General features: G+C 42.7%; 2 protein-coding genes across 8 annotated transcripts in view; one reads left to right on the top strand and one right to left on the bottom strand.

Annotated features, from left to right (window-relative positions):
* Gpsm2 (G protein signaling modulator 2) overlaps positions 1-6,245 on the top strand; it is a 42,920-nt gene extending 36,675 nt beyond the window's left edge. For both annotated transcript variants that reach the window (XM_028879345.2, XM_028879346.2), the window contains 4 exons: positions 963-1,139; positions 2,753-2,906; positions 3,878-4,095; positions 4,800-6,245. In XM_028879345.2, the coding sequence (XP_028735178.1) occupies positions 963-1,139; positions 2,753-2,906; positions 3,878-4,095; positions 4,800-5,024 (774 nt within the window). In that variant the 3' untranslated portion in view covers positions 5,025-6,245. The remainder of the gene's footprint in view (positions 1-962; positions 1,140-2,752; positions 2,907-3,877; positions 4,096-4,799) is intronic.
* Clcc1 (chloride channel CLIC like 1) lies at positions 5,807-25,148 on the bottom strand. Of its 6 annotated transcripts, none has more exons than XM_028879350.2 (12): positions 25,047-25,148; positions 22,174-22,315; positions 21,679-21,780; positions 18,950-19,057; positions 15,058-15,279; positions 14,515-14,655; positions 12,345-12,438; positions 10,621-10,718; positions 10,113-10,259; positions 8,872-9,213; positions 7,680-7,959; positions 5,807-6,124 (listed from the first exon to the last, which is right to left on the bottom strand). In XM_028879350.2, exons 2-11 carry the CDS (start codon positions 22,300-22,302, stop codon positions 7,711-7,713), a joined length of 1,632 nt encoding a protein of 543 aa, XP_028735183.1. In that variant the 5' UTR covers positions 22,303-22,315; positions 25,047-25,148; the 3' UTR covers positions 5,807-6,124; positions 7,680-7,710. The 6 variants fall into 6 exon arrangements, with proteins under 6 accessions (XP_028735183.1, XP_028735182.1, XP_028735185.1 ...); XM_028879349.2 differs by having other exon boundaries at positions 7,685-7,959; XM_028879352.2 differs by having other exon boundaries at positions 7,689-7,959.
* Positions 25,149-26,271: the final 1,123 nt, after the last annotated feature.

The raw sequence follows: 26,271 nt of genomic DNA, 5'->3' as shown, positions 1-26,271 counted from the left end.
TTTTGCGCCTTTTCCTGGATCTCGCTCTGTCGCCCAGGCTGGCCTCGAACTCACAAAGATCTGCCTGCCTCTGCCTCCCAAGTGCTGGGATTAAAGGCGTGCGCCACCACCGCCCGGCCAGATCTAAGGTTTTTTAAAATTTGAACAAGATGTTTCAAAATGTGGGCCTGGGAGATGGCTCCTGGGATAAAGGTGCTTACCACTCAGCCTCACAGCCTAGGGACAGACTCGCGCAGGGTCCTGTGTCCTCTCCTTGTGTGCTGTGACACGCACAGTCAATAAATGTAATTTAAAAGTAGTTCTAGAGGGATCAGCTTTTAATTTAATTAAATTTTTTTTTCATTTTACATACCAATCACAGTTCCCCTCCCTTCCCTTCTCACCCCACACTCCCACTCTACCCCCTAGAGGAATCAGTTATTTAAAAAAAAAATTACCCGGGGGGGGGTATGTGTGTGATTTTGTCTACTGAGAATTTATTTCATATTAGTGAAATCACTAGTTTTATCAACAAATTATTTATATAAACTTTAGATACTAATTTTTAATTAAAAATTCTACATATACTCACAAGTTTCTGGCTGTAACAGAATTTTATGTAATTTACATCCAGAATACTACTTTGTCTTCTCTGACCATTCAAAATGAATTTTTAATTAAAAATTAGTATCTACTTGGGTAAACTTCGTTTTCTTACTCTTATGTTCATAAAAGCATCACAGTCTGCATTTGAAACATGCTGTTGAATTTGTTGAATGGATTCATTAAATGATATTTGTGGATCTGAGGCAGAAGGCTCACAGGACCAAAGTGAGTTCCAGTACTGCTACATAATGAGACCCTTTGTCTAAAAGCAAAACACAGTAACAACGCAAAGCCACCCAAGGATCTGACTCTCCCACGCCGAGAGTAACTGTGAAGGCGGGGTTTCTCATGCCTTGCTTTCCACTTACCATCTATAGGTACCAAACTGGAACAGCGAGATTCTCGCTAAACAGAAGCCTCTGATCGCCAAACCTTCTGCAAAGCTCCTGTTTGTCAACAGACTAAAGGGCAAGAAGTACAAAAGCAGTTCCTCCACTAAAGTTCTCCAGGACGCCAGCAACTCTATGGACCGCCGCGGTCCAGACCCTCCGAAGGTATCACTCAGAGTTCTAGCCTAAGTGCCCAGTTGTAATTCTTAGTTTTCCTGACTCACACCAGACTGGGATAAACGGGTAAAATATGTACTAGTCAAAGAATGTGTCTCTCGCCGTCTTCTTTAGTTCTTAGCTGGGACCTGCTCTGGTCGTAGTCAATTGCTCCATTGTTTTGGACAGCGATTATTACTATTTTAAGGGACTGTTGCAAAAGTCCTATTGTACTGTTGTTAGTAAGACAAACACATGTGAAGTCAGAACAAACTGATTCAGATATTCGGGGGTTTTGTTTTGTTTTGTTTTTTGAGACAGGGTTTCTGTAGTTTTGGTGTCTGTCCTGGATCTCACTCTGTAGGCCAGGCTGGCCTTGAACTCGCAGAGATCCACCTGCCTCTGCCTCCTGAGTGCTGGCATTAAAAGCATGCACCACCACCGCCCGGCTTTCTTTTTTAATGAATTAGTTTTACAGCACTAGATGTGGTGGAACAGAAGCCCGTGGAACCCACCTCTACCTTTCAGTCCATTGTCCTATAAACAAACCTTTAGAACTGTATTTATCAATACAAAGCATCTCCAAAAGTGTCCGTTCATTTTTAAAAGAGCCAATACAGATGCATGAGACTTTAGCTGACTTACTTACTCCCTTCTTAGACCTGTAACACTTTGTGTACTGTAATTTTGATGTTAGTGTAATACTTAGGAAAATCAACTGCTTGCATTAGACATTACATGCACCATTCAGGTTTGGAGCACTCCGAATATAAGGCCCCCTTCTTCCCTCAGACACTTAATTGAAGTTTTTTTCCGAGTCTTCAATCCTTAATAAAAGGACTTTGGAGGGGGAGGGACGGTTTCCTGAGGGTTTATGCATTGGATCCCTAGCACTGGTGTTCCCATATGGGAAAAAACCTTGGAGATTGTTACGTTAGGAAAATATCTATGCTTTTCCAGTTAGTTTACAAAAACTAATTTACTTAAATTCTGTTGTGGAGTCATTGAGCCTGGGTGCCTCTGTGTTGCTAATACAGCAGCAGGGTGACATTTCATTCTGACAAGACCACATGCATACGGGCAGTCTACACTGTATCACGTAGCCCAGGCATGCAGTGGGTTCCTACACTCACCTAGGTCTGAATTTCTTAGATGTATCCCACCACCAATTGACATGACTGCACATCTCTAGCATTCCCCTGGAGACTGAGGTGTTTTTTTCTTGCAGTGGAGATTAAATCTAGGGCCTCAAACAAGCTGTGTAATCCACCACTGAGCTACAGCTACATCTCCAGAACTTCTGCAAAGTGTTATTTGGGACACTCACCAAGTTAGCCAGACTTGGCCTTGAACTTTGTGCTCTTCCTGCCTCAGTTTGTAAGAAGCTAGGATCATAGTTGTGATGTCCAAGCCAAGCTTTAGATATATTACTTTGGCCTAAGAAATACAGGAATTAAAAGTGATTCTCGTGGGGTCAGTATGGGGCATTTTATTACCAACATTGCCACTGAATTCTTTTTGTTTTTAATCTTTCCCTTTTGCATTTGATTACATCATGACTTGTTCACAGATGACCTCAGGATAAAGGAGGAATCATGAAGCATATTACATTTTTTTTTTAGAAAATCAGTGCAGACACTGTTGGAGATGAAGGATTCTTTGACTTACTGAGGCGGTTTCAAAGCAACAGGATGGACGACCAGAGGTGCTCCTTACAAGAACACTGTCGCACAGCATCCACGGCAGCTTCTTCTACCACCCCCAAGATGACGAAAGGTAAGCCATCTTGTTCCTCTAAGGCATAGCCAAGGCTGGCTTTGAATTCCTGATCCTCCTGCTTCCCTCCCAAGTGCGGGGATCACAGACGACCATCATGCATGTTTTTCCCGTTTTAATAGTTGTCTTTAGTACTGTCCTTTCAGTAAAAGATCCCATAATCCTAGCACGTGGCACTGAGACAGGAGTATTAAAGTGAATTCAAAGCCAGCAGGGCTATTAGATAGGGAAACCCCGGACTCAAGAGAAAAAGGCCACTGCTAAGCGGTAGAGTATTTGTCTAGCAAATAGTGGGCCCTTCATCTGCAGCACCACACACATACAAGGTAGTTATTTATATATTACATACAAATAATAAGGCATACATTTCATCTGAAATTTAGAAGTCTAAAATACATTACTTTATATTGTTATATTTCTCTACTAAAAGATGGCTTCTACCATAGACTAAGATTGGCTAGTCTCAACCGGGTGGTGGTGGTGTACACCTTTGGTCCCAGCACTTGGGAGGCCGAGGAAGGCAAATCTCTGAGTTGGAGGCCAGCCTGATTTACAGAGTAAATTTCAGGACAGCCAGGGCTACAAATATAGAAACCTTGTCTGGGGGTGGGGGAGGTGGGGGGATTGGCCGGTCTTTTAACTCTTTAGTTCACTAAATGATTCCCATCCAGACACGGGAGGAAACAAAACAAGAGACATTAGATGAAACTATATAAGGAAAGACCACCACCATTTGTTCACCTTCTGAAATCCAGCCCCACACCTGTTAGTTTTGGGTGAGGACTACCTAAAAAAAGGAAGAGAGATCTGAGTACATCTGAAGCACTTGGGAACCCACCCTTCCCACCCTGCTGGGACAGGTCACAGGAGCGGCAGTGCCCTGCAGGAGAGCAGGGTGGAGAAGAGCAGCGTGCGCACAGGTGTCTCAGCACGTAACAGTCCCGTGTTCTTCCTTTCCCACCTGTCCACAGCACCGTCGGTCTCTGTGGTGTCCCCCAACACAGACGAGTTTTTAGATCTTCTTGCCAGCTCACAGAGCCGCCGTCTGGATGACCAGAGGGCCAGTTTCAGTAATTTGCCAGGGCTCCGTCTGACAAAAGCCAACAATCAGTCTGTACTTGAGCGCCTGATGACAAATGACAAGAAGGAGCCTGACGAAGACTTCTTCGACATCCTTGTGAAGTGTCAGGTGAGTGTCCACACACATCCATCTGCAGACGAGCTCAGGCTGCTGTGGCAGTGTTCAAACCCTTGTGAAGGGCTCGACCATTGAACACCACTGATGTTACAGGTGCAATTTGAGATATCAAGGATGCTCTTGCTTTTGCAGGGTCCTGCATTTTAGTGGGAAGCTAGAGGGCAAGTGTGTATGTACACTGTGCCAGAGGCAGGCAGTGGTCCTTGCTGTGAAGAAGGGTAAAGGATGAAGGGCAGCGGGTGACCAGGATGGATAGTGACTGGGGGAACATCTGTTTTGTATACCATCGGTTAGGAAAAACCCTTCCAGATTGCCATTTTAGACTATTTGAGCAAAGAGCTTCAGAAGTAGGCACAAAAGTAGATTTCAAAAGTGTAATCTAGTGATTATAGTTTGTTGGGCCCTGGCCGAGGTTATTCTAGAAATGCTGTACACAGATCCTGTAGCGGCTGGGCAGTTATTACCGACAGCTCACATCTGGAGAGCTGCCCTTGCATTTCAGTGTCTGGTGGCTTGTGACCAACTGTGATGGAATGACAGACTTGAGGCCCATTTCTACCCAATACTATATATTCTCATCTACCAAGTCTGACAAAAGGCCACAAGAAATGCTTACAGATCGAGCTTGTGGCTGACAGACACTACAGCTTGGCACTGTCCCCCCGGTCATTGTTTTCATTTCTCTCCGTCTTTAGGGGTCCAGATTAGACGATCAAAGATGTGCTCCACCACCTGCTGCCACAAAAGGGCCAACCGTCCCCGATGAAGACTTTTTTAGCCTCATTTTACGCTCTCAAGCTAAAAGAATGGATGAACAAAGAGTTCTTTTGCAGAGAGATCCAAACAGGGACACTGAGTTTGGACTAAAGGAACTTTTGCAAAATAATGCTTTGTTGGAATTTAGGCATTCAGGAAAGTAACTAGCAAAGCACTAGACGCTGTGGTATTTCCTACTAAAGACGACTAGTTCCCTTCGGAAGACTGCAGGGAAACTCAACCTTTTTCCTGAGGAGGAAACTGTACAGCACTGTAGGTACCATATCTTTAGGGTATAATTGCTGAGGTGCTCAGGAACTGACATTCTTGTAGACGTTTGTTTCAGGGCACAATGTCCTGTCGGTGCTCCAGCAAGATTCCTTGACTAGCATTTGTAAACTAGGAATTTAAATGAACCTTACATTAGAATTCAGTCCTCTTACTGAGGTCATTTTTTAAGGATCTAATTGACAATGACTTTTTTACACTTACCCTTGAATATAGTGGATTGCATTGTTTATTGAAAATAATGTAAATGTCCTATGTAAAGAAGATGAAAAATAGTCAAAGTCATAAAATTCTAGTTTCTTTAAGAAAACTATATTCAATATATTTTTAGGCAGAGCCAGTGGGGGAAATAAGAAATAAACTACTTTTAGCATGCTTTGGGCTATTTGTCTCTATATAATACTGCTATATAGACTTACTGTTGGGAAAACCAGAAAAGCGTGTGGCTTGGTTAAAAATGCAAACTGTATAAGCAGAGAACACATGAAAAGTCACATGAGCTCGCAGGCACGGCCCTCAGCCATCCTTAACCTTGCCTCATCCAATCTACTAACAGGCCTTTATAAGGCAGTGCTTTTTTGACCTGCATTTGGGGCAGATATTTTTTTCTTATAAGAAAATTCATTTAAGAAAGCAAAGACTACATACCAGATCAAAATAATGTAAAAATAAGTGTTTATTTTGTGTTCACAGTGGTTCTTAAGACCCTGTAAGCATTCAACATTTATTCCATTTTAAAAAGTGCTTTTAACAGCTACCTACCCTGTTCTTAGTTTCTTAAAAGCCAGTTACAATATGCTTTAACCCCAGTGACAAACCCTTGCTAGTCAAGTGGAACACGCCTTCTCTCTTTCCTGCAGTACACTGGCCTGGACGTGTCCCCCTGCTTTAGTCAAGTCTTCCTGCACTGCTGTAACCACTCAACAGCATGCCGCTTTGCTAGCTGTCAAAGTAGACTCCATTCCCAAGTGGGGATCTGTAATGAAAATACAAAGATGAGGTTGTAAAGGTTTTTTTGTTTTGTTTTGTTTTGTTTTTTGAGACTGTAAATATTTTTAAGTGTTCATTTTTGGATTAAAAACAATCAGTAGTGCTAACAGTACTGCCTTTCCTCTCATCTGTTACAGGAGGTATTTCTCTTTAGACTCATACCAGACCTCAAAGGACAGTTCCCACTTTGGGAGTGCATTTACCAGTTAGGGTGAATGGGTCCAGTCCAGAGATAACTGCTTTTATGCACAGATGTTCAAAGTCTAAAGCTGCATGCATCCTTTCATCCATTGGGTACATGTCTGCTACAGGACTGTCTTAATGCAAAATCCCTTTGTTTTGGAAGGGAGAATTTTTACCTTCCTGAAGAAATACTAAATAAGTAATGCTGACATAATAAAATTAGTTTTTTAGATACCCAAGTATGAAAAATGGGGGAATAGCATACATTTGTATGTAAAAAAAAAAATCAAAGTCAACTGCTCTGAATGTCCTTGCTGAAATAGCCTGCCTGATAATTTCAAGACTTACTTGAGTGGTATTGTTGTTTGGAAAGCAGCTGAATAAAATGTGCAGTGTGAACATGGTTACAACAAAGGACACCCCAGTGTCCATAAAAGAAGCCACTGCTAGATTCCTGTCATTTCTAGAGTCTCTTGTATTTCAGCTTTCTCAACAGTTTCTAGCTGAAATTCAAACATTGTAAATGACAATACCAACTCCTTTATGTCCCTTTAAAAACTATAAAAGACTGATAACTAGAGACTTGTACAAAAATATATAATATGCTTTTTTTAAGGTTTAAAATGGAGAATGCATCTTAAAATCACAAAATGTTGATTTAAAAAATGATTGACAATCTATCCACAGGTAATACATCTTGTTCCCTATCTACAGCTCTCTGAAAACCAGAATTGCATTTAGCCAAGACATTATGGTTCACCATAATAAAAACTGACTAGCATCAATTGCTAGGTTCTGAACATGGGAACTGGGTCTTTATAAAACCAGCACCTCATGGTAGAGAATGAAGCCATTGTCAGAGTCACCGGTGAAGTGTGAAACTGAAATACTGATAGAACCAGGCCATCCTCAGGTTGTCCTAGTGAGACCTAATGTAAAATGTGTGACAAGGAAGCCTGATAACCAGCAAGTCCCATTGTTCTGCAGGTGGCCTACCTGAACATGGATCACATGGATCGACACTCTGGGGCTGAGGCAGTTGCCAGCCTGCATTAAAAACCCTTTGCAATGGAAACACTGAATCTAAATCAAAATCAACAACTCCGAGTAACTAGGTTTCACAGGCCCGTCCCCCAGCTAACAGACGCTTTGTTAACAAAAACACACTGTGATTAAAGCGACTGCGTGACAGTGATGATCGCCATAGCATTCATATGAAAACGTCCAAAACCCTAAAACCTAAAATTAGGAGATACATCTCAATAGCTAAGAGATTCTACTGGTCTGTAAAATTATTAAAGTTGGCAGCTTTGTAGTAAGTTTCAACGTATTTTTAGGGAAGGATGAAGAGTTAATACTTTACAGACTTCAAAGATGACTTCATGTTTCTTAGCCACACGGGCTGCTGACAGGATCAGTCCCGCATGCTGCAGCTCCTGGGCTGAGTGTGGCACCTCCCTGTGGGCTGCATGCAGAGTCTAGCTTCAGCGGGGCCTTCTCCGCTGTGGGCAAGCCTTCCGCAGTCCCTGCAACTTGGCCCGAGACGGCCTCGGCAGACTGGCTGTGTTCTGTTGAGGTGCTTTCTCCTGGGAGTCCACTGGTCTCTTTGAGGTTGGTATTCACGATGGACGATTTATGCTTTAAAATAAAATACAGAGTTATACTTTAACTATTTAATAAAATAGGAAGGTTTCATTGTCAATTCTTATCCCAATCTACTGCAGTGTGCTCCAACATTTTAAAATCCTGGTTCTAGAGCTGCATCGTAATTACAGCACTAAGCCTCACAGAACTGCGAATGGAGGAATGCAATACTTAAGGTACTGTAGGTGGTCTACTGACCCTGCTTAGGAGAGGTCAAGGAGTGGCTACCAGTGATGCTGCCTCTTCCTGCCTGGTGAGAACAATCATCTCATAAATATTTAAGTTACAGAATATAGAAGTTATAGAATATAGAATATAGAAAAACACAAAGACTGCTCCCATAGGAACCCACACTTCAGCGTGGGAATGAATCAGACTGGGTACAAGAGTATTACATCTGAAGTACAGGCTACATGAAGAACTCGTCATCTTGCAGGTAAAAGTCCAGTCCTGCCAACCAAGCTATTGCTTTCTTGAACATTGCAGAATTGATAGGGATTCTGGGAAGAGACAGGGAAAGCAGAGCTTCTGATCCCTGCCCACCCGCTCTCCAGGCGGGGCCATCAGAGCTCCGCAGGCAGTCCACTAGCACTCTTAGGCCCTTGGGGAGGCCTTCTCTCTACCTTGTCAAAAGCAGAAGTGTCAGTCAGACTCACTGGCTGGCTTCCTGTTTGTTTTCACAGGAAATACCTACCACCTGTTGTAATGAATACGGGTAAATCGTATTTAACATAAAAGGTAAACCTCACTTTCTGAGGCCGCTGGACCGGTGACAGAAGTGAGAGAGGATAACTCATCATCCACTGGTGACTTAATGACGGAGGGTAAAGAATAAACACACATCTGTAAGAAGCTCTTGGGCCCAGAGTGAGCAGGCAGCAGAATAAACAAACGTTGCTGACTTACGCTGGGTACCACTTGTGGATGCTCTGGCGCCTCTGTGTCAGGTAAGTCAAATGCCCGGAGCACTTCGGGGCTCTTGTTGCCAGTGTGAAATCTCCTATCAACGTCTCTCTGTCTCAACACATCTCTTTTACACACATGCGTTTTGTCATAGGGGCCTTGCTCGATGGAGCCAGCTGGGCCCCTGTAAGAGAAGTCTGCATCACCTGCTCCACCCTGGAGTCTATAGTCAGGCTCCTTCAGCCGGCGTCTGCCATCTGGCTCAAGGGCCCGGGGAGCTTCTCTTTCAGGACCACCCAAGTGTCTCAGCATGGGGAATGACCTTCCAGCACCATAGCAGAAGCTCTGTAAGGAAAAGACATCCTGAGGATTTCGTAACTGACAGAGAATGAAGCAGGAGCTATTTATTCAGGATTTAACAAAACCGCCTTAGTACTGTGGACATAAAATGTTAACTTCTTTAGACTAAGAGAGGCCAAAGCAGCCAATGAAATGTACTAAATAACTCAATATTAAGTAAACATTTCAATCAGCTTGACACACTTTGAATACATAACAAGATTATTCTTAGACCTAGAAATTTAAATCAGAGAGTTCTAGAAATTCAAATTTCAAAGCCTGGTCATTGCTCATGTTTCTATTCATACTCATACAGGGCAAATGATGAAGATTATTAACCCCCGACTTTCATAATCAATCATGCACCAAGGCAAAACCCAAAAGAACAATTCAGTCAGTGCACACAGCATTGTAAACTCCAAATCCCCGGGTCTTCATTTTTCATTCAAACAGCAAGTGCTTTGGGAAGGCCATGGCCATCAACAACAGGATGCTGAACCAACTGTGGGAGACCACGAGCAGTATTCTTAGTAAATATCTCTTCTTGGACCACCCCCTAAACTGCTTTTCAGTACCCACACCCACTCCTCCACACCCCCCTTCTGTTCTGTTCTGCAAACTCAGACTGGAATAAAAGCTCATTTCTCTCCAGCGGAATCAATCGACCAACTTCCCTAGTGTTCAAGTTAAAGTTAAAAAGAAATTATTCTAAATCATTGCTATGGTGCCTACGAACCACAAGAACTACTGATTAGAGGAATCTATAAAGTCTCAACTCATTAAAAATCACCTTATACCTCTGAGCACAGTATTACTAATCCAACGAAGTCTAATGGTTTTAAATTGCCTTCTTTCTCATAAATCACAGTCTTGTTAACGATCAGCAGTCGGGCTCATGTACTAACCAGGACAGCTAATGCTATAATCACCAGCACCGGAATCTGCAGGAGCACCGGGATCTCCTTCATGAGGGCTTTAATGAATTCACCCGTTCCTTTTCCAATGTGCTTTAACGGTTCTGTCACAAAGTTCGTGAATGTAACGGCCAGGGCCTGAAACCAAAGACCAGAGCAACTTAACTCCAAAGACGAGACATCCACACGTGAAATGTCACTGTGCATAGAGCTCAAACGACACAAACTGAGATGCACGTGTTTGTGTGTGCAAATGTGTGTTCTGAGAGCGGGTCTCTCCTACAGCTCAAACAGCCACCAGGCCTCGACCTCTGTCCTCCCACCTCTGCCTCCCAAGTGCCAGGATTGTAGGTATGCCACCAGGCCCAGCGAAATTTGAAAACCACTGTCTAATGGAAGTATTGTTTCCACAGGAGGAAGGTTTATTATGAACCCTGTCAATCCTTTATAAAGGCAAAGAATGTGTGATACTGTTATTATTACAAAATATAGTCTATACCTTTGTTGGTGGAACCAACCAAATAGGGTTGATTAATAGGAGCTCATAGTACTTTTGGCATGGGTCATCCTTATAGGTCCATGAACTTCTAAACCACTCTATGTAGAGAAACAGACAAAACAATTAAGGAAAAACAAAGTTGCATTTCATTCACTATTAAGATTATTTTGGTTTTGATCATCCTTGCCCACCCACTAGTAAATTTTGAGTTGTTTTATATTTAAATAGACTCTCTGTAATGTTACTTATTTCATATCAAGTCCAAAATCATATTTTCAAAATCCATTCAAATTTGACAAATTTTATGAAGACAAAAAAAAATAATCTTAGATTTCCAAAGGGTAAATAATTTTTTATACACACAAATAAACAAGTAAAACTGAGACATGTGAATAAAACTAGTAGGTCGGTTAATATCCTGGCTCAATGGTGTATGTACTGTTGTAGCTGTATGAAATGTTGTAACTGGGGGAAAATACCTCCTAATCTAATGATCTGGGTAAATTTCACTTTAAAAAGTCCACCCTGACCAAGGTTTCCGGCAGAGCAGTCTCCTGATTATTCTGACGCAGCCTCTGCACGCCTGGAAACCGGCCTGCACTAGAGGCACCCACTGTCCCCTGAAGCCACGCTGAACTGGTTCAACCCCACAGCTGGAAAGGGGGACGGGCTGGACGGGCTCGGTGGTGGAGAGTACCAGTACTCATAGCTCTCACTAATACCAATGCAGGTCTCAGCGCCCACACGGTGGGTCACAATCATCCATTAACTCCAGTCCAGGGGATCTGATGTCTTCTTCTGAACTCCTTGGGCATCAGGCACGCGTGGTACACAAAAATACATGCAGGCAAAATACTAAACACATTAAATAAAAAATCTAAAGAAAAAATTTTTAAGTTAATTCTGGGACCTACTTGTAGAATCTACTGAGACTCTACCTGTGTCGGTCACTACAGACTTGTGTTTATAAAGTGTCTTTGAACAATAAACCATTCTAGTCTAGAATTCGACAGTTACAGTGCTCAACACTAGTGAGAATTTTTACAAAATCTGGAAAGATAAAAAGCAAACTTTCACTTAGTTAAAAAACAAAACTAAATTGTAGGAAAGCTATGAAATAATAGTTTATGTCAATTTAAGGAGATTAAAGCTTAAACAGCTCCTATTTGAGCTATACATTTACTCACTTTTAGTAAACTTCTGCTAAGGACCTAGAAAATGCTATGGGCTCGGTGATGAAAAGGGAGTCTGGGATCCTTCAGTCTACTGCAGGAGACTGAAGACATGCAAACCACAGGTACACAGCTGCTGCCTTTCCTGTGACTGTTGGAACTTAAGAATGTATGTTCTCTTTGCTTTTGTTTTGTTTTTGAAAAAGGAATAAAACCTAGGGTGTTTCACAAGATGGGCAAGAGTCTAACACAGAACTACGTCCCGTCCCTTTCATCTTGGGATCGGGTCTTGCTAAGCTGCTGAGCTCGCCTCAACTCGTGAGCCTCCGGAGTAGCTGGCTTGCTGCCCGTCTCTCCCCAGCCCTACCGCATGCAGCCTGTCCACGTTCTTCTCACACAAAGACAGTCATGGGAAGCCTCGTCTGGCATTCCATCATTTTGTCATTACTGGTGGGTTTTGTTTTTTTTTCCCTCATTCTCAGAAATTCTACTTATAAATAAAAAATAAAAATGATAAATTACTTATAAATGACAAATAAAAAAACACCTTACCCCAGAGACTTCCAGTCCAATCCAGCTTCTCAACACACACATCATCCAATGGCGCCATCTTGGCAACGTTGGCCTGATGCTGAGCAAAAGCTACCTGACCAGAACGAAGAGAGGTAAAGAAAGAAAGCCGATAGTGAAGGCCTGGCCTGCGCATCCCACAAGATTTATCCCAACGCTTTCGCTATCATTTATCCAAGCAAGACTTTAGTGTTGCTATTAAAGTGTTTTGAGACCAGTCTCACTGGCTGGCCTGAAACTCACTCTGTAGACCAGGCTGTCCTCCTGCCTCTGCCTCACTAAAGCTGGGATTAAAGACACATACCACTATATCCAGCCTGCATTAAGAAAAACAACATTTGTAAGGACTGGTTATTTTCAGCTCATGGAAAAGTACTTTTTTTTTTGAGACAAAGTCTTTTATATTCCAGGATGGCCTTACCATGGTAGCTGGAGATGACTCTGAACTCCTGATCCTCTTGCTTCTACCCCCAAGCACTGGGATTACAGGTGTGCATGACCACACCCAGCTAGAAAAGCAGTCTTTTTTTCTTTTTAAAAAATTATGTATTTATTATGGATAGTGCTCTGCCTGCATGTATGCTTGGACACCAGAAGAGGGCACCAGATCTCATTACAGATGGTTGTGAGCCACCATGTGGTTGCTGGGAATTGAACTCAGGTCCTCTGGAAAAGCAGCCAGTGCTCTTAACCTCTGAGCCATCTCTCCAGCCCCAAAAAACAGTCTTAATTCAATAAAAAGGTTTAAAAAAATAGTAACTATAATGCCTCATACTAGCTTTGTACATAATTATGATGAAGGAAAACTTCTTTATGAGACTTTTTGTTGTTGCTGTTTTACAGGACAGGGTTTCTCGGTGTAGCCCTGGCTGTCCTGAAACTCACTCTGTAGACCAGGCTGGCCTCCACCTCACAGAGATCCACCTGCCTCTGCCTCCCAATGCCTCCCAAGTGATTAAAAGGCATTTGCCACTACTGCCTGGCAAGACTATTTTGAAAAGGAATTCAGATATAGTTCATGCCATGACTGAAAATATAAACAATTCAAGATAAAATGGTGTTTTCCTCTGGGTGGGTTTAACAGAAATGACTACTATCCAATAACGGGCTGAAAAGACTGCACAGGCATTAATCATGTCCAGCCATCTCCCCAGCACGTAAACTGTATTAGGTGTAAGGGACTCAGAGATGATTTCGAGTACTGAGAGGCTACACACAGCTTATATTCAAGTGCTACCCCAGAGGAGGGGTCTCCAGACCCCTTCATCTCGGGGCAGGTGTACAGTTTTCATAAAACCACTTTCCCAGGGGGACTCACTAAAGTAACGAACACTCCACCAAGACCTATGTGCTAGCGTGTAAGAGATTTGTTTCAGGACCACAGGGTAAAGGAAATGTAACCCCGATCTCATCAGAAGAACTCAATGTCAGCAAGACTGAAATTAAAATGTCCCTTCAGGGATTATACTACTCTGTTAACAGTAGTCCTTTTAAATTTCTACAACCTTATGACAATTTTGAAAGATAATTAAGATGTCAGAAAAAAAAATACCTCAAAAATATTAACAGGCCAGATGTTGTGGCATATGCTTCTAATCCCAGGACCTGCAAGGCAGGTAGAGCTGAGTTCAAGGCTAGCCTAGTCTATTATGGAGACCCTTTCTCAAAAAAGTAAAAGTGGATAAAAATTCAACAATGATTATTTCTAGGTACTAAGACTGTAAGTCAGTTTTGAAAGTTAGTTGGCCTGTATCTTTGTTTTCTAATTTCTCTACAGTGAACATACCTAACTTTTATAATCAAAAGCCTAATTTTTAGAGTTAATATTTTCTATCATAATTTTGGTGTCATTTCTAATAGGATAAAAGCTCATTTCCCAAATTGAGTTTCTAAAACATGTCCATTTTGCTCTGTGATGGCCAACAGTAAGCAGGTGATAAAAAGTAGAACTACTTTTCCTCAGACCTCCTAAACCACATGTGGCTGATAATTACCAATTTATTTATTCCCACTACTGATAATCCAATCACTGTCTTCAACCATATCTGAGGCAAGACTGCTCTAAGTGTGGATAGTGGATTAGTCTCCAGTTACTATGAATTTACATTTAACTAAAAAACAAACAAAAAACAACAAGCCCCAAACTTAATACCTTATACAGATAGATCCAATTCCATCCCAAGCTGAAGAGAAAACTGATGATAAAAACTCGTCTCAGCTGCGTGTACCAGCGAACATACGTCCACAGCTCCGTAGCCACCAAGGCCACAATGCAGAGCAGACACAAGAGTACCTTAGAAACAGAATGGGAATCAGAGACATCGCTAAGTGTCTTCCCCACCAAAAAAACCCCAGAGACCAGTTTAAAAAACAAAAAAAGGCTAGACTTGGCCAGGGAGGCAGCTCAGCAGGTTACTGCGCTCGCCATCAATCCTGATGAGTTGAGTTCAACCCCAGGACCCACACAGCAGAAACAGGGACCAAATCCCACAAGTTGTCCTCTGACCGCTGCACATGCCCTCATACACACATAGTATGCACACCAAATGAATGAATGTCATTTTTAAACAGCCTTAGAAGAACCAGCCTCAAACAGAATTCTTTGAACAACTTCACTGCTTATTCATCCTCTAGTGAGGATCAGGCTCTCAACTGTGTTGGCATTCTGGAAGTATTTCGCCTCGTCTCATCTCACCATAAACACATTGTACGGGTCCACTCCAAAGGAGTCTTCAAATCGCCACTTCCATGCTGCTGAGTCATGACACTTAAACTTGATTAAAATATCACTTAATGCATCATCCAAGGCGCCTGGCTTCCACTCTTCTCCACGGAGGAACTTCTGTATCTCCAGTAGTGTTTGTCTGGTAAGGAGAATCTCAGCATCGTAATGCATATCAACTTTGTTTTCATCAGGCTGCATCAGTTACCAAAGACAAAAACAGAAATATATTATTACATTATTCAACGAGACATTAAGTTTAAAAGGAGTTTGGGCCAAATATGATTTCACACACCTCCAATCCCAACTCTCAGGAGGAGGATGCAAAGAACTTCAAGTTCAGGGTTAGCCTGGGCTACATACTGAGACCTTATCTCAAAAAATAAAAAACACTTTGGAACTCAATAAGGTGTAAATAGTTCTAGGTGCCAGCACGACTTAAAAAAAAGTGTATTAATTCGTGATATTTCATAAGTATATTATATACTTCTCAGAGGTGAGCATGAAACCCAAATCCATGTAAAAAGCACTAAAAACATGGCCGACTTCTAAAACAAAGCTACCTTCACTAAGGCAGCAGTTGGTCTCTCTGTGTGAAGTACACGGGCTCTACAAAGCCACTGGAAAGTGCTGTCCCGCAGTCCTACAAGAAACACAAGGTTAGGTGCCTGTGCACCCCTGGTCTCAACACCTGTCAACTGATCAGTGTGTAACTTTGTCTCTGTTGACACCTTAACTGGAAATACTGGTGACTCGTAACCACTGAACACATGGCCAACAGTCCTGTAATTCATCTGGATGAAGTTTATATGACATGTTTTTTTTCTGTGGGGCATGTCATGGGCTGCTTGCATTAGGGACAGTAAGTGGTACTTCACATCTGGGAGCCATTCCAAATGATGAAATTACCTTAAATAAAGAAATCCCTCCCTACCCTGAAGTGTGGAAATTGTAGCATGTAATAGGCCACACTAAACTGCAGGAATAAAAACATAATCTGCAGTATTGGACCTGAAACAAAGTGGCCAAGCTTTGTTGCCTTACCCTGCCTTAGCAAACCCAGGACCTTGCACATGCTAGGCCATAGTGTTACCACTGGGCAGTAACCTTAGCTCCGATTTTCCATTCCTTCATCCATCCATCCATTCATCCATTCTCCAGCACTGGCTCATGTACAATGACCACAGGAATAGCTCAAGTAGGGGATGGTGAGACGGCTCAGTGGAAAAGCGCTTGCTCTGCAAGGCCGAGAGCCTGAGTTGGGATCCAGCATCCACATTAAAGCCAGCTGTGGCGGTGCAAACCCGCAGTCTTGCCCGGGACGTGAGACAGGACCCTGGGGCCTGCTGGCCGGCTAGTCGTGCCCAACTGCTGAGCTCCAGCTCAGTTAGAGACTACGCCTCAGAAAACAGGGTGGAGAATGACTGAGGACCACACCCCAAACTGATCTCTGGGTGGAGAATGACTGAGGACGACACCCCAAACTGATCTCTGGCCTTGCCATTGTGAACACACACACACACACACACACACACACACACACACACACACACACACTTTAAAAAATGAGCAATTTTTAAAAATCACCAAGTATTGATTTTGATGAGACAAATTTTTGTGAATTGATAAATTCACAGACATGAGAACTGCAAAGAATAAAGACAGACTGTATCTTTATGATTCCATTTATGAGTTCCATTTGCTGACACAATTTTCAGATAGCCTAAAACTTACAGTAAGTCAAATAAACATTTAAAAATTATTTAAAAAGAAAAATGTGTTTCCTTAAAAAAGAAAACACTATCTCTTTACTAGTGCAAGTTCACTCAGAGAAATCACTGTACGCAACTGACATTCATTGACCAGTTGATATATAATTTGGATTTTAGTTTGAGACAGAGTCTTGTTAAGAAACCCAGAATGGTGCAGGGAGGTGGTGGCGCACACCTTTAATCCTAGCACTTGGGAGGCAGAGGCAGGCGGATCTTTGTGAGTTTGAGGCCAGCCTGGTCTACAGAGCAAGATCCAGGAAAGGCGCAAAGCTACACAGAGAAACTCTGTCTCAAAAAAAAAAAAAAAAAAAGAAACCCAGAATGGCCTCCAACCAGTGATCCCCTGCTTTAGCCTCCTGAGCACAGGGATTACAGGTGTGTGCCAGGACACCCAGGTTTTATAGTCTGAATGTCCAGTGTCGCCCAACGGTCCATGTGCTAAGGGCTTGAAGCCCAGGGCACCACTATAGGGATGTGGTTGAACCTTTAGGAGGTAGGACTCAGTGGGAGGAAGTTAGGAACATGTCCTTGAGAGGAATTATGGGCCAGTGGTCCTCTCTCCTTTCCTTTTGCTTCCTAGCCATGACATGAGTAAGTACATCCCACCACATGCTTCTAGCCATGAACATCTGCCACGCCTACTGAAGGCCAAGTCTCGGACTGGAGTGTCCAGAGTCACAAGCCAAACAAACTTCTCTCTTTGTTGTTGTTGTTGTTTTAGATTTTTGTTTGTTTTCTGTTTTTGAGACAGGGTATCCCAGACTGGCCTTGAACTTGCTATGTAGCCATGGATGACTTTGAAATTCTGATCCTCCTGCTTCTCCCTCCTGAATTCGGGGATTGCAGGCCTGCACGCCAATGCCTGGTTTATGGGGTGCTAGGGATGGAAGCCAAGGCTTTGTACAAGCCAGGCAAACACTATGAACTCGGGGCCTTTCTGTGTTAACTATCTTAGGTGTTCTGTTATACTGAGAAAAGACTGCCTAATACTACAAATAGGAATCTCCTGGGCTCGCTTTGGCTGCCCATATTATTACAATTGGAGTGATGGAGAGATTTCTACAAACCTTGCAAAAGGATGACATGCCTATTTCTGATCTTTATGGACCACATAGGATTTTGTCGCAAAAACAAACAAGAAGTTTCATCTGTGGCCTGCTTTTGGTGGCTGGAAGGCAGGGCCAGATCAAACAAAAGTCTGTCTCCGACCCCTAGACCAATGCTGGTGACATTAACCAAAATACCTCATGGGTCTACAAATGAGCTTTGAATACACTTCTCAGCTTCTGGCTAAGATGAGTGTAAAAATGAGCTTTATAAGTATAACATAAAATGCAAAATTATAAGTTTTCATCACGTCTTGATTCCCCAAACTGAAACAATGATTCTAAAAAAGATGAAATAATGTACAAACAAACGAATATATGGAAAACTGGAGCTAAGGTTACTGCCGGGTGGTAACACTATGGCCTAGCATGTGCAAGGCGGTTTGCTCTCTAGCACCGCAAAATAATACAAGGAACTCTCACCACCATAACTAACACATGTGCATGATCTACAATCCACAAAGAAGGACCTACCACAATAAACAGCAAAGAGAAAGAATACTTAGAACACATTTTTCTTGTCCTCAAATGGTGATTCTATACTTTATGGCTATGAAAGTATGGGAACAGGGAAATGAGAAGAAGGGTTACAATAGGATTATCTATCTCCCCATCTCCTCAGGTCCACTGGTGGACCCCAGTGGAGCTGATGGAGCTAATCCTCAGGGCGCAGGGAAAACAGCATGGTCTGCCCTGCTCACCTTCCCCCGGCACCACTGTGATGCTGGCTGGTTCCTACAGTCTCATATAACAGCTTTTAGGAAAAGGCGAAGCAGCTTATTTTCTGTTAAAGCACAACGAAGCTTATTACTTCACTTTTTTTTTTGTTTTGATACAGGCTGGGCCAGAACTTGGAAATTCTCCTGCCTCAACCTCCTGAGTGCTAACATGACAGATGTGTGTCACATGCATGGCACAACTTCTTATGTGAAACAAATACTCAGAGTATCTACTACAATAAATAGTATCATGTCATCAAACACTTACAAGTCCAAGCTTGCCGGCTTCAATTAAAATCTTATTTAAGTATCTCCTAAAAACAGGATTACTTTGACTTTCATAATCTTTCATTTTCTTCTTTTCACAGTCATCAACCTGTAATCAGACAATAAAGTCAGTAGCATTAAAGACTAATGAGAAGGTCAAGTTCTAGCGCTGTGAAATATTATTTTAAGATGTGTTACATTCATTTGTGCTGTGGAACATTTGTTTAATGATGCAAAGATGGGCTGCATTCTTTTAGGGTGCATTTGTTTAACTCTGTGAAGCTGTGTTACTGTGTCTGTCTAGAACACCTGATGGTCTAATAAAGAGCTGAGGAGCCAACAGCGAGGCAGGAGAGAGGGACAAGCAGGGCTGCCAGGCAGAGGGAATAAATAGGACGAGAAATCTAGGCTTGAGAAAAAAAAAAGAGAGAAAAGGAGAGGAGGACGCCAGAGGCCAGCCATGGAGTAAGAAGGAAGAAAGATATACAGAATAAAGAAAGGTAAAAGCCCAGAAGCAAAATGTAGTTAAAAAGAAACAGGATAATTTAAGTTAGAAAAGCTGGCTAGAAACAAGCCAAGCTAAGGCTGGGCATTCAAAAGAAAGAATAAGTCTCCTGCCGGGTGGCGGCGGCGCACGCCTTTAATCCCAGCACTCGGGAGGCAGAGCCAGGTGGATCTCTGTGAGTTCGAGGCCAGCCTGGGCTATCAAGTGAGTTCCAGGAAAGGCACAAAGCTACACAGAGAAACCCTGTCTCGAAAAACCAAAAAAAAAAAAAAGAATAAGTCTCCTGTATTTGTGATGATACTGTGTTCCCCAATATATTGTGCACCCTAATAAACTTATCTGGGGTCAGAGAACAGAACAGCCATAGATAGACAGAGAGGCCAGAAAATGGTAACACTCTCACCTTTAATCCTAGCATTCTGAAGGCAGAGATCCGTCTAGATCTCTGAGTTCAAAGCCACACTGAAACAGCCAGGCATGGTGACACATGCCTTTAATCCCAGGAAGTGACAGCAGGAAGCAGAAAGTTATGTAAGACGTGAGGACCAGGAACCAGAGCCTAGCTAAGCTTTTAGGCTTTTAGGCTTTTAGCAGCAGTTAGCTGAGATCCATTCAGATGACTCAGAGGCTTCCAGTTTGAGGAAACAAGATCAGCTGAGGAGTTGGCGAGGTGAGGTTAGCTATGGCTTGTTCTGCTTCTCTGATCTTTCAGAATTTACTCCAATAGCTGGCACTGAGTTTTTTATTAATAAGACCTTTTAAGGTTCATGCTACATGTACTTATTTGTGAGCTGGGTGGAGGGCCCCCAAAGAGTAAAAAAAAAGCAAACCAAAACAACTACATTCTAGCTTGGTGATGCTCTCAGAATTAAGACAGACACCTGGTTGCTATTTTTGGTTTGACAATGTATAGGATTTACTGTACGTATGTCTAAAGGGCAAGTAAGCAAACAGAAGCCCCTGAGCCTGACTGGGACACAAGTGGACCTCAATTAACACTCTCACTGTCTCACAGATGGACAGAGCTCCCATTCACTCTATCTACTCACTGCCCTTATCCTCACCTATAGAAGATCCACGTCTATCTTTTCTCCTCATCCTCGTCACTGGGCTATTTGGACCGTCAGCACCTCTGCACCTCCTCAAGGACCACGTGAAAACCTCCCTCCCCGGTCCAAGCCTTTCCATGCTGCAACCATGGAAACTGTCCACACAACCAACAGAGTGGTTAGCACAGTGACCAGAGGATACACTCCAATCCCTTAACATTCTATTCCCTTTCAGATAAACTCTGCATTTAAAAAAGAGAGAGAGAGCTGGGCAGTGGTGGCGCAGAGGGAGGTGGATCTCTGTGAGTTCCAGCCCAGCCTGGTCTGAGTGAGTTCCAGTACAAGCTGCAAAGCTACACAGAGAAACCTTGTCTCAAACAAAAAACAAAACAAAAAATTTCTTCAAGCTTGGAAAGAAGAGCTACCTTCACTAACTTGTAACCACCCTTCACATTTGGAGAACTGTTACAACCTTTAATAAGTCAACTGACTCATCTGCTCACCTGCTACATCATCAATGGCGCAGCAGTATGGCAGGTGACGACAATCATGATAGATCTATTCCTATACCAACTTTATAATCTCACAAATAATTATAATAAATGTTATTACAAAAATAGTAAGTACTGTTTTTAAAAACAAGATGTAACTAAATTATATCGATAAAAATATTTAATTGTATAGAACACGGAAACATTACAAATAGAAAAATTAGCAAAGGCAAGAAAACAAGTAACTGTCTTAGTTAGGGTGACTATTGCTGTGATGAAACACCATGTCTAAATGGAGGAAAGGGTTTATTTTGTTCCATGTCACAGTTCATCACTGAAGAAGTCAGGGCAGGAACTCAAACAGGGCAGGAACCAGGAAGCAGGAGCTGATGCAGGGGCCATGGAGAGGCTCTACTTGCTGGTTTACTCTGCCTGCTTTCTTATAGAACCCAGGACCACCAGCCTGGGATGGCACCACCCACAATGGGCTGGGTCCTCCCCATCAATCGCTAATTAAGAAAATGCCCTACAGGCTTGCCTACAGCCCCGTGTTATGGAGGCATTTTCTTAATTGAGGTTCCCTCCTCTCAGATGACCTCAGCTTATGTCAAGTTGACATAAAACTAGCCAGCACAATAACTTAAAATAAATAATATTTAATTTGTGAATGGAAAAATAATCAAACCTTGTGAGTCAAAGAATCAAGTCTGTGCAAACAGTCTGATAATTCCTCGGCATTTGACAAGTCAGGGCTCACTTCCGTTTTCTCAGATGTACCATATTTCACCTAAATCAAAGCAGAGATTTTTATTCTTTATGCTTGAGTTGTAAAAACAGGTTCCAGTGAATAAAGACTACAAGCTTGACTATCGTTTTATGACTTTGCTTCTTAAATTCTTCACTTGCATCAAATCACCAAGAAGAAAGAATACACGCTAAGAACCCAAACTAAACGGGCTCACTCCTCGATGGGCATTACATCCAAATCCAAACAGAAATAACCAGATGGGAGAGTGCTTGTCTATCATCGTAAGGCCCTAGGTCCAGGCCCCAGCATGGAAGGGGAAAAGTATCAAGAAAGTACCTTGCACGACTGCTAATCATTTACAAAACACAACAGAACTGGACTATTCCCACCATGGTGGATAGGGTCTTACCAGTGCACTTAAAGAATAAATACCTGAGATTTTCTCATTGTTCCTGAAGCGGCATCATAATTAAGCATATCTGTGGGGTCAATCCAGTCATCATCATGAGCATAACCGGTTATTGGCAAAAGACATCCACAAAGGAGCAGCAAACACAGCATCCTGAACGAGGCTCTTAAGAAAGCAATGAAATACTAGTTTTTACATAGTTGTTAGGTTAACAAAAATTAACTCCTTCAAGAGTTAACATTTTCTGGATAAAGAACATAAAGAATGTACATGAAGTTAAAAAACAAACCAGTAAAATGTCTTGGGGTGTAGCTCAGTTAAAAGCACTTGACTAGCAAGTACAAGGCCCTGGGTTCAATTCCCAGCACCTTATAAACCAGGCATTATAGCTCACCTGAAATCCTCACACTTAGGAGGTCGATGCAGGAAGATCTGAAGTTTAAGGATCCTTAGCTACATACTGACTTGGAGACCAGCCTGGGATGCATGATGCAGTCTTTGTTAAAAATGCAATAAAATGGCATTCACATCTAAATATATGCATATGCAAAGTGGTCTCATAAAACATAGGCATTTTTTACATGGCACCGTCAATTCCCATCAACCACAAGGTGGCTCACAACCATCTATCTCCAATAGGATCTGATGCCCTCTCCTGGCACGCAGGTATACATGCAGACAGAGCACTCATACATAAAATAACTAAAAATTTAAAAAAATAAGTCTTGTCAGATAAAGTCATGCAACAAAAGCCAAGAGGCCCCAGAAGAAACCAACCAGGACACACCTTCATCTCGGCCTTAGCCTACAAAACTGTCCGAAAACGGTTTGTTACTTAAGCTGCTGTTTATGATACTTTGTTATGGCAGTCCTAGAAAACTAATATGGATTTCTTTAGACATAAAAGACTAGACATCTACAATCCATAAGCTCCTTTTATGATGATCACAGAAATGACTCAAACATAGAAATAACTCAACTAACTGATATTTTTAATGCTTTATATGTTTGAAAATATAAAATCTAAATTAACTTCATCTCCTACTCTGGAGACAGAAAAACTGAATAACTTGTTTTATTTCTAAAAAAGAAGAAATAGAGTCTTCGAGAACTACATGCAGAAGAATGTGGGGACTTGAGGAAGAGGGAAGAAAGAAAAAAAAAGCAAAGTGAAGACACCATGAAAAGGGCTGGAGAGATGGCTCAGTGGTTAGAAGCACTGGCTGCTCTTCCAGAGGACCCAGGTTCGATTCCTAGCACCCACATGGTTCCCGGGGATCTGACTCCCTCTTCTGTCCTCGGCAGGTACAGCATGCACAAGGTGCACATGGTACACAGACATTCACGCAGGCAAAACACCCATAAACATTGAAAATAAAAATAAAGGGAAATTAAAAAAAAAAAAAAAGACACCAAGGAGGGGCTTGGTTGAAAGAAACAAATATTAGTCATATTCAGTATTTCAAAGAAATTCAGTAAAGCCTGAGAAAGTCATTGGATGAGTCAATTCATTGACCATTTACCAAAAAAGAGTAATAGGGAAAGACCTAATTCTAAAGAGTTAAGAAGTAGGTGAGAGTACATAAACTGGATTGAGGCTCTGAAAAGATGGGAGTTTATAAAATCAAGGTTCAGGAAAGGTACCCTGTATCCCTTCTTCATTAATAGCACGAATGAGAAGGAAGACAAACTTTTTCAAATAAACAAGGGAGGTTAGGGTGGAGGTAGTGGAGATTTAGAAAACCAAAGCAGAGGGTACTATACAAAGGAAGGTGACTGAAAGCCTGCCAGCCATCTTTCTCCAATAATGGCCAGCAGGTGCAGAGTTAACCAAGACTACAGAATGATTAAAATGATGGGAGACCAGAGGTCAGATGCCACCGCAGAACGAGCTGGGAAATCAAAAAAGATGGGGAGGAGTATGAAAGAAAACACACAATCAGATGGGAATCCAAGCCCTCCTGTCAGAGTCCTGTGCTCATTAACTTAAGGCTAGATAGATATATAGAAATATATATCTATATACAGATATAGATACATTTATATAAATGATCTCGCACTTCCTCCAAAGCTGGATCTAAACCTGCTGCAAGCTTATTTTAAAGGAAATTTCTGACCTAGGGCCAGCCTGAGCTGCATAAAGAGACTGGCTCAAAAAACAAAACACCATCAAAAAAAACATCATATGTTGTTTAGTTTATCGAAAGAACGTGTGTTACTCTACGACTTATCAGTGGACTTGTCTGTTTCTACCGCTTTTACCATCTTCTTTTTGGTTTTTTGAAACTGTTTCTCTGTGTAGCCCTAGCTGTCCTGGAACTCACTCAGTAGACTAGGCTGGCCTTGAACTCAGAGATCCGCCTGCCTTAGCCTCCGGAGTGCTAGGGCTAAAGACCACCGCCCGGCTGAGAATTTGCATTTCTAATGTGTGCCAAGACGACGCGGGGAATCACGTGTCTGGGCACACATTAGAAATACTTCAGTGTCACGGAGAAAACCTGACTTGTTTTCAAACCCAATCATAAACACACACGCTTACGCCCTCTCCGAACTTTATAAACTCAAATTAGATTTGGAGTTTTAGATCATTAACAAATATATATATATGTACACTTTCTGGCAGCCAATAGTTGTTGCAGATTATACCTAGCTTTCAGGGAAAAAAAAAGAACAAAAAACATGAGCAAGAAGCTCTTTCCCTAGGCCAGGCCGCTCAGTATTCACAGGGCAACGGAAGGTGAGGCAGGGGAGTGACTGGCGGGAGCTATCTGCCCGCGTTAACACTGAGCAGGGGCTCGCCACAGGCCCAGGCCCTGACGCCGGCCCGGCGCCTCCCGCACCGCCTCCCACGCAGCCCCCGCGGGTCTCCCCGACACACCGGAGCGCGCCCACTCACTTCGACGGTCACCCTGCCCGCCCAGAGCGACGGCGGCCAGCGCGAACGCGGAAGACGCCGTGCGCGCGCGCCGGGCTCCAGCGCCGACTCATCGACTCGCTCGGCCCGCGGCTGTGCGGCCTTCCCGCGCGCGCCGCTGATTGGCTGAGCAGCGGGGCGGGGCCGGGCGGGGGCGGGACTCGCTCCTCGGCTCTGAAGGTAGGGCTTTTTTTCAATTACCCAACCACCAATTCAGTTTGAGGAATCTGTCGGAAGGATCTCATCAAGTGCGTTAAAGGGATACAAAGTACATTTTCTTACTATTAGCTTGTTTTTATGTGTTCGACCGTATAGGGTTTGCAATAAATACCTCGAGCATAATTTTCTTAAGATTTATTTGACGTGCATTGTTTTGCCTGCATGTATGTGAGAGAGAGCCAGACAGGTCCTCTGGAACTGGAGTTACAGACAGTTGTGAGCTGCCATGTGGGTGCTGGGAATTGAACCTGGGTCCTCTCGAAGAGCAGCCAGTGCTATTAATCGTTGGGCCGAATCTCCAGCCCCAAGCATAATTTTCTTAAGTGGAAGGTAATGAATAACTGTAGTACAACATTGAGGCCGGCAAATGGGAGTTGGCACACTATAGAGCATTTGGATGTAAGGTTTGTTTTGTGTTTATCTTCAACTTCTGGCTTTGCAATATCAAAAAAACTCACCAAAGAGGAACCCCACCCCACTCCAGAAGTGGATACAAAAATTAACTGGCAATGAATTGCTGCTGGTATTCTTGGGTACATATATGTTGTTTACAACTTTTAAAGATTTTTTTAAAAAAATTTCATAGTTTTAGATTTATTTATGTATGAGCGCTTCCCCTGTATTTTAGGTGTTCCACCTGCATGTCTCATACCCACGGAAGCCAGTAAAGGGTGTCAGATCCCATGGAAATTGAGTTATGGATGTTTGTGAATCACCATGTGGGTGCTGGGACTCAAAAGCAGCATGTGATCTAAACACCCTAAGCCATCTCTCTGGCCCCAAGATTTATTTTATGTTTAATTATGAATGTGTGTCTGTGTGGGGTCCTGCCCTACCTGGAACTGAGGTCACCTGTGAAGAGGTGGCCTGGAACAGAGAGGTGGGTTCCCCAGCATCCCTCTTATCCACCTGGAGACAATCAGACACAGGTCACAGCAGGCATCGAGTCAAGCGCGAACTCATTTATTGTTAGGCAGTAAGACCCTTT

The sequence above is a fragment of the Peromyscus leucopus genome, chromosome 6, assembly GCF_004664715.2.
Source record: "Peromyscus leucopus breed LL Stock chromosome 6, UCI_PerLeu_2.1, whole genome shotgun sequence".
NCBI lineage: Eukaryota > Metazoa > Chordata > Mammalia > Rodentia > Cricetidae > Peromyscus > Peromyscus leucopus.
This window is presented reverse-complemented; position numbering and strand designations above follow the sequence as displayed.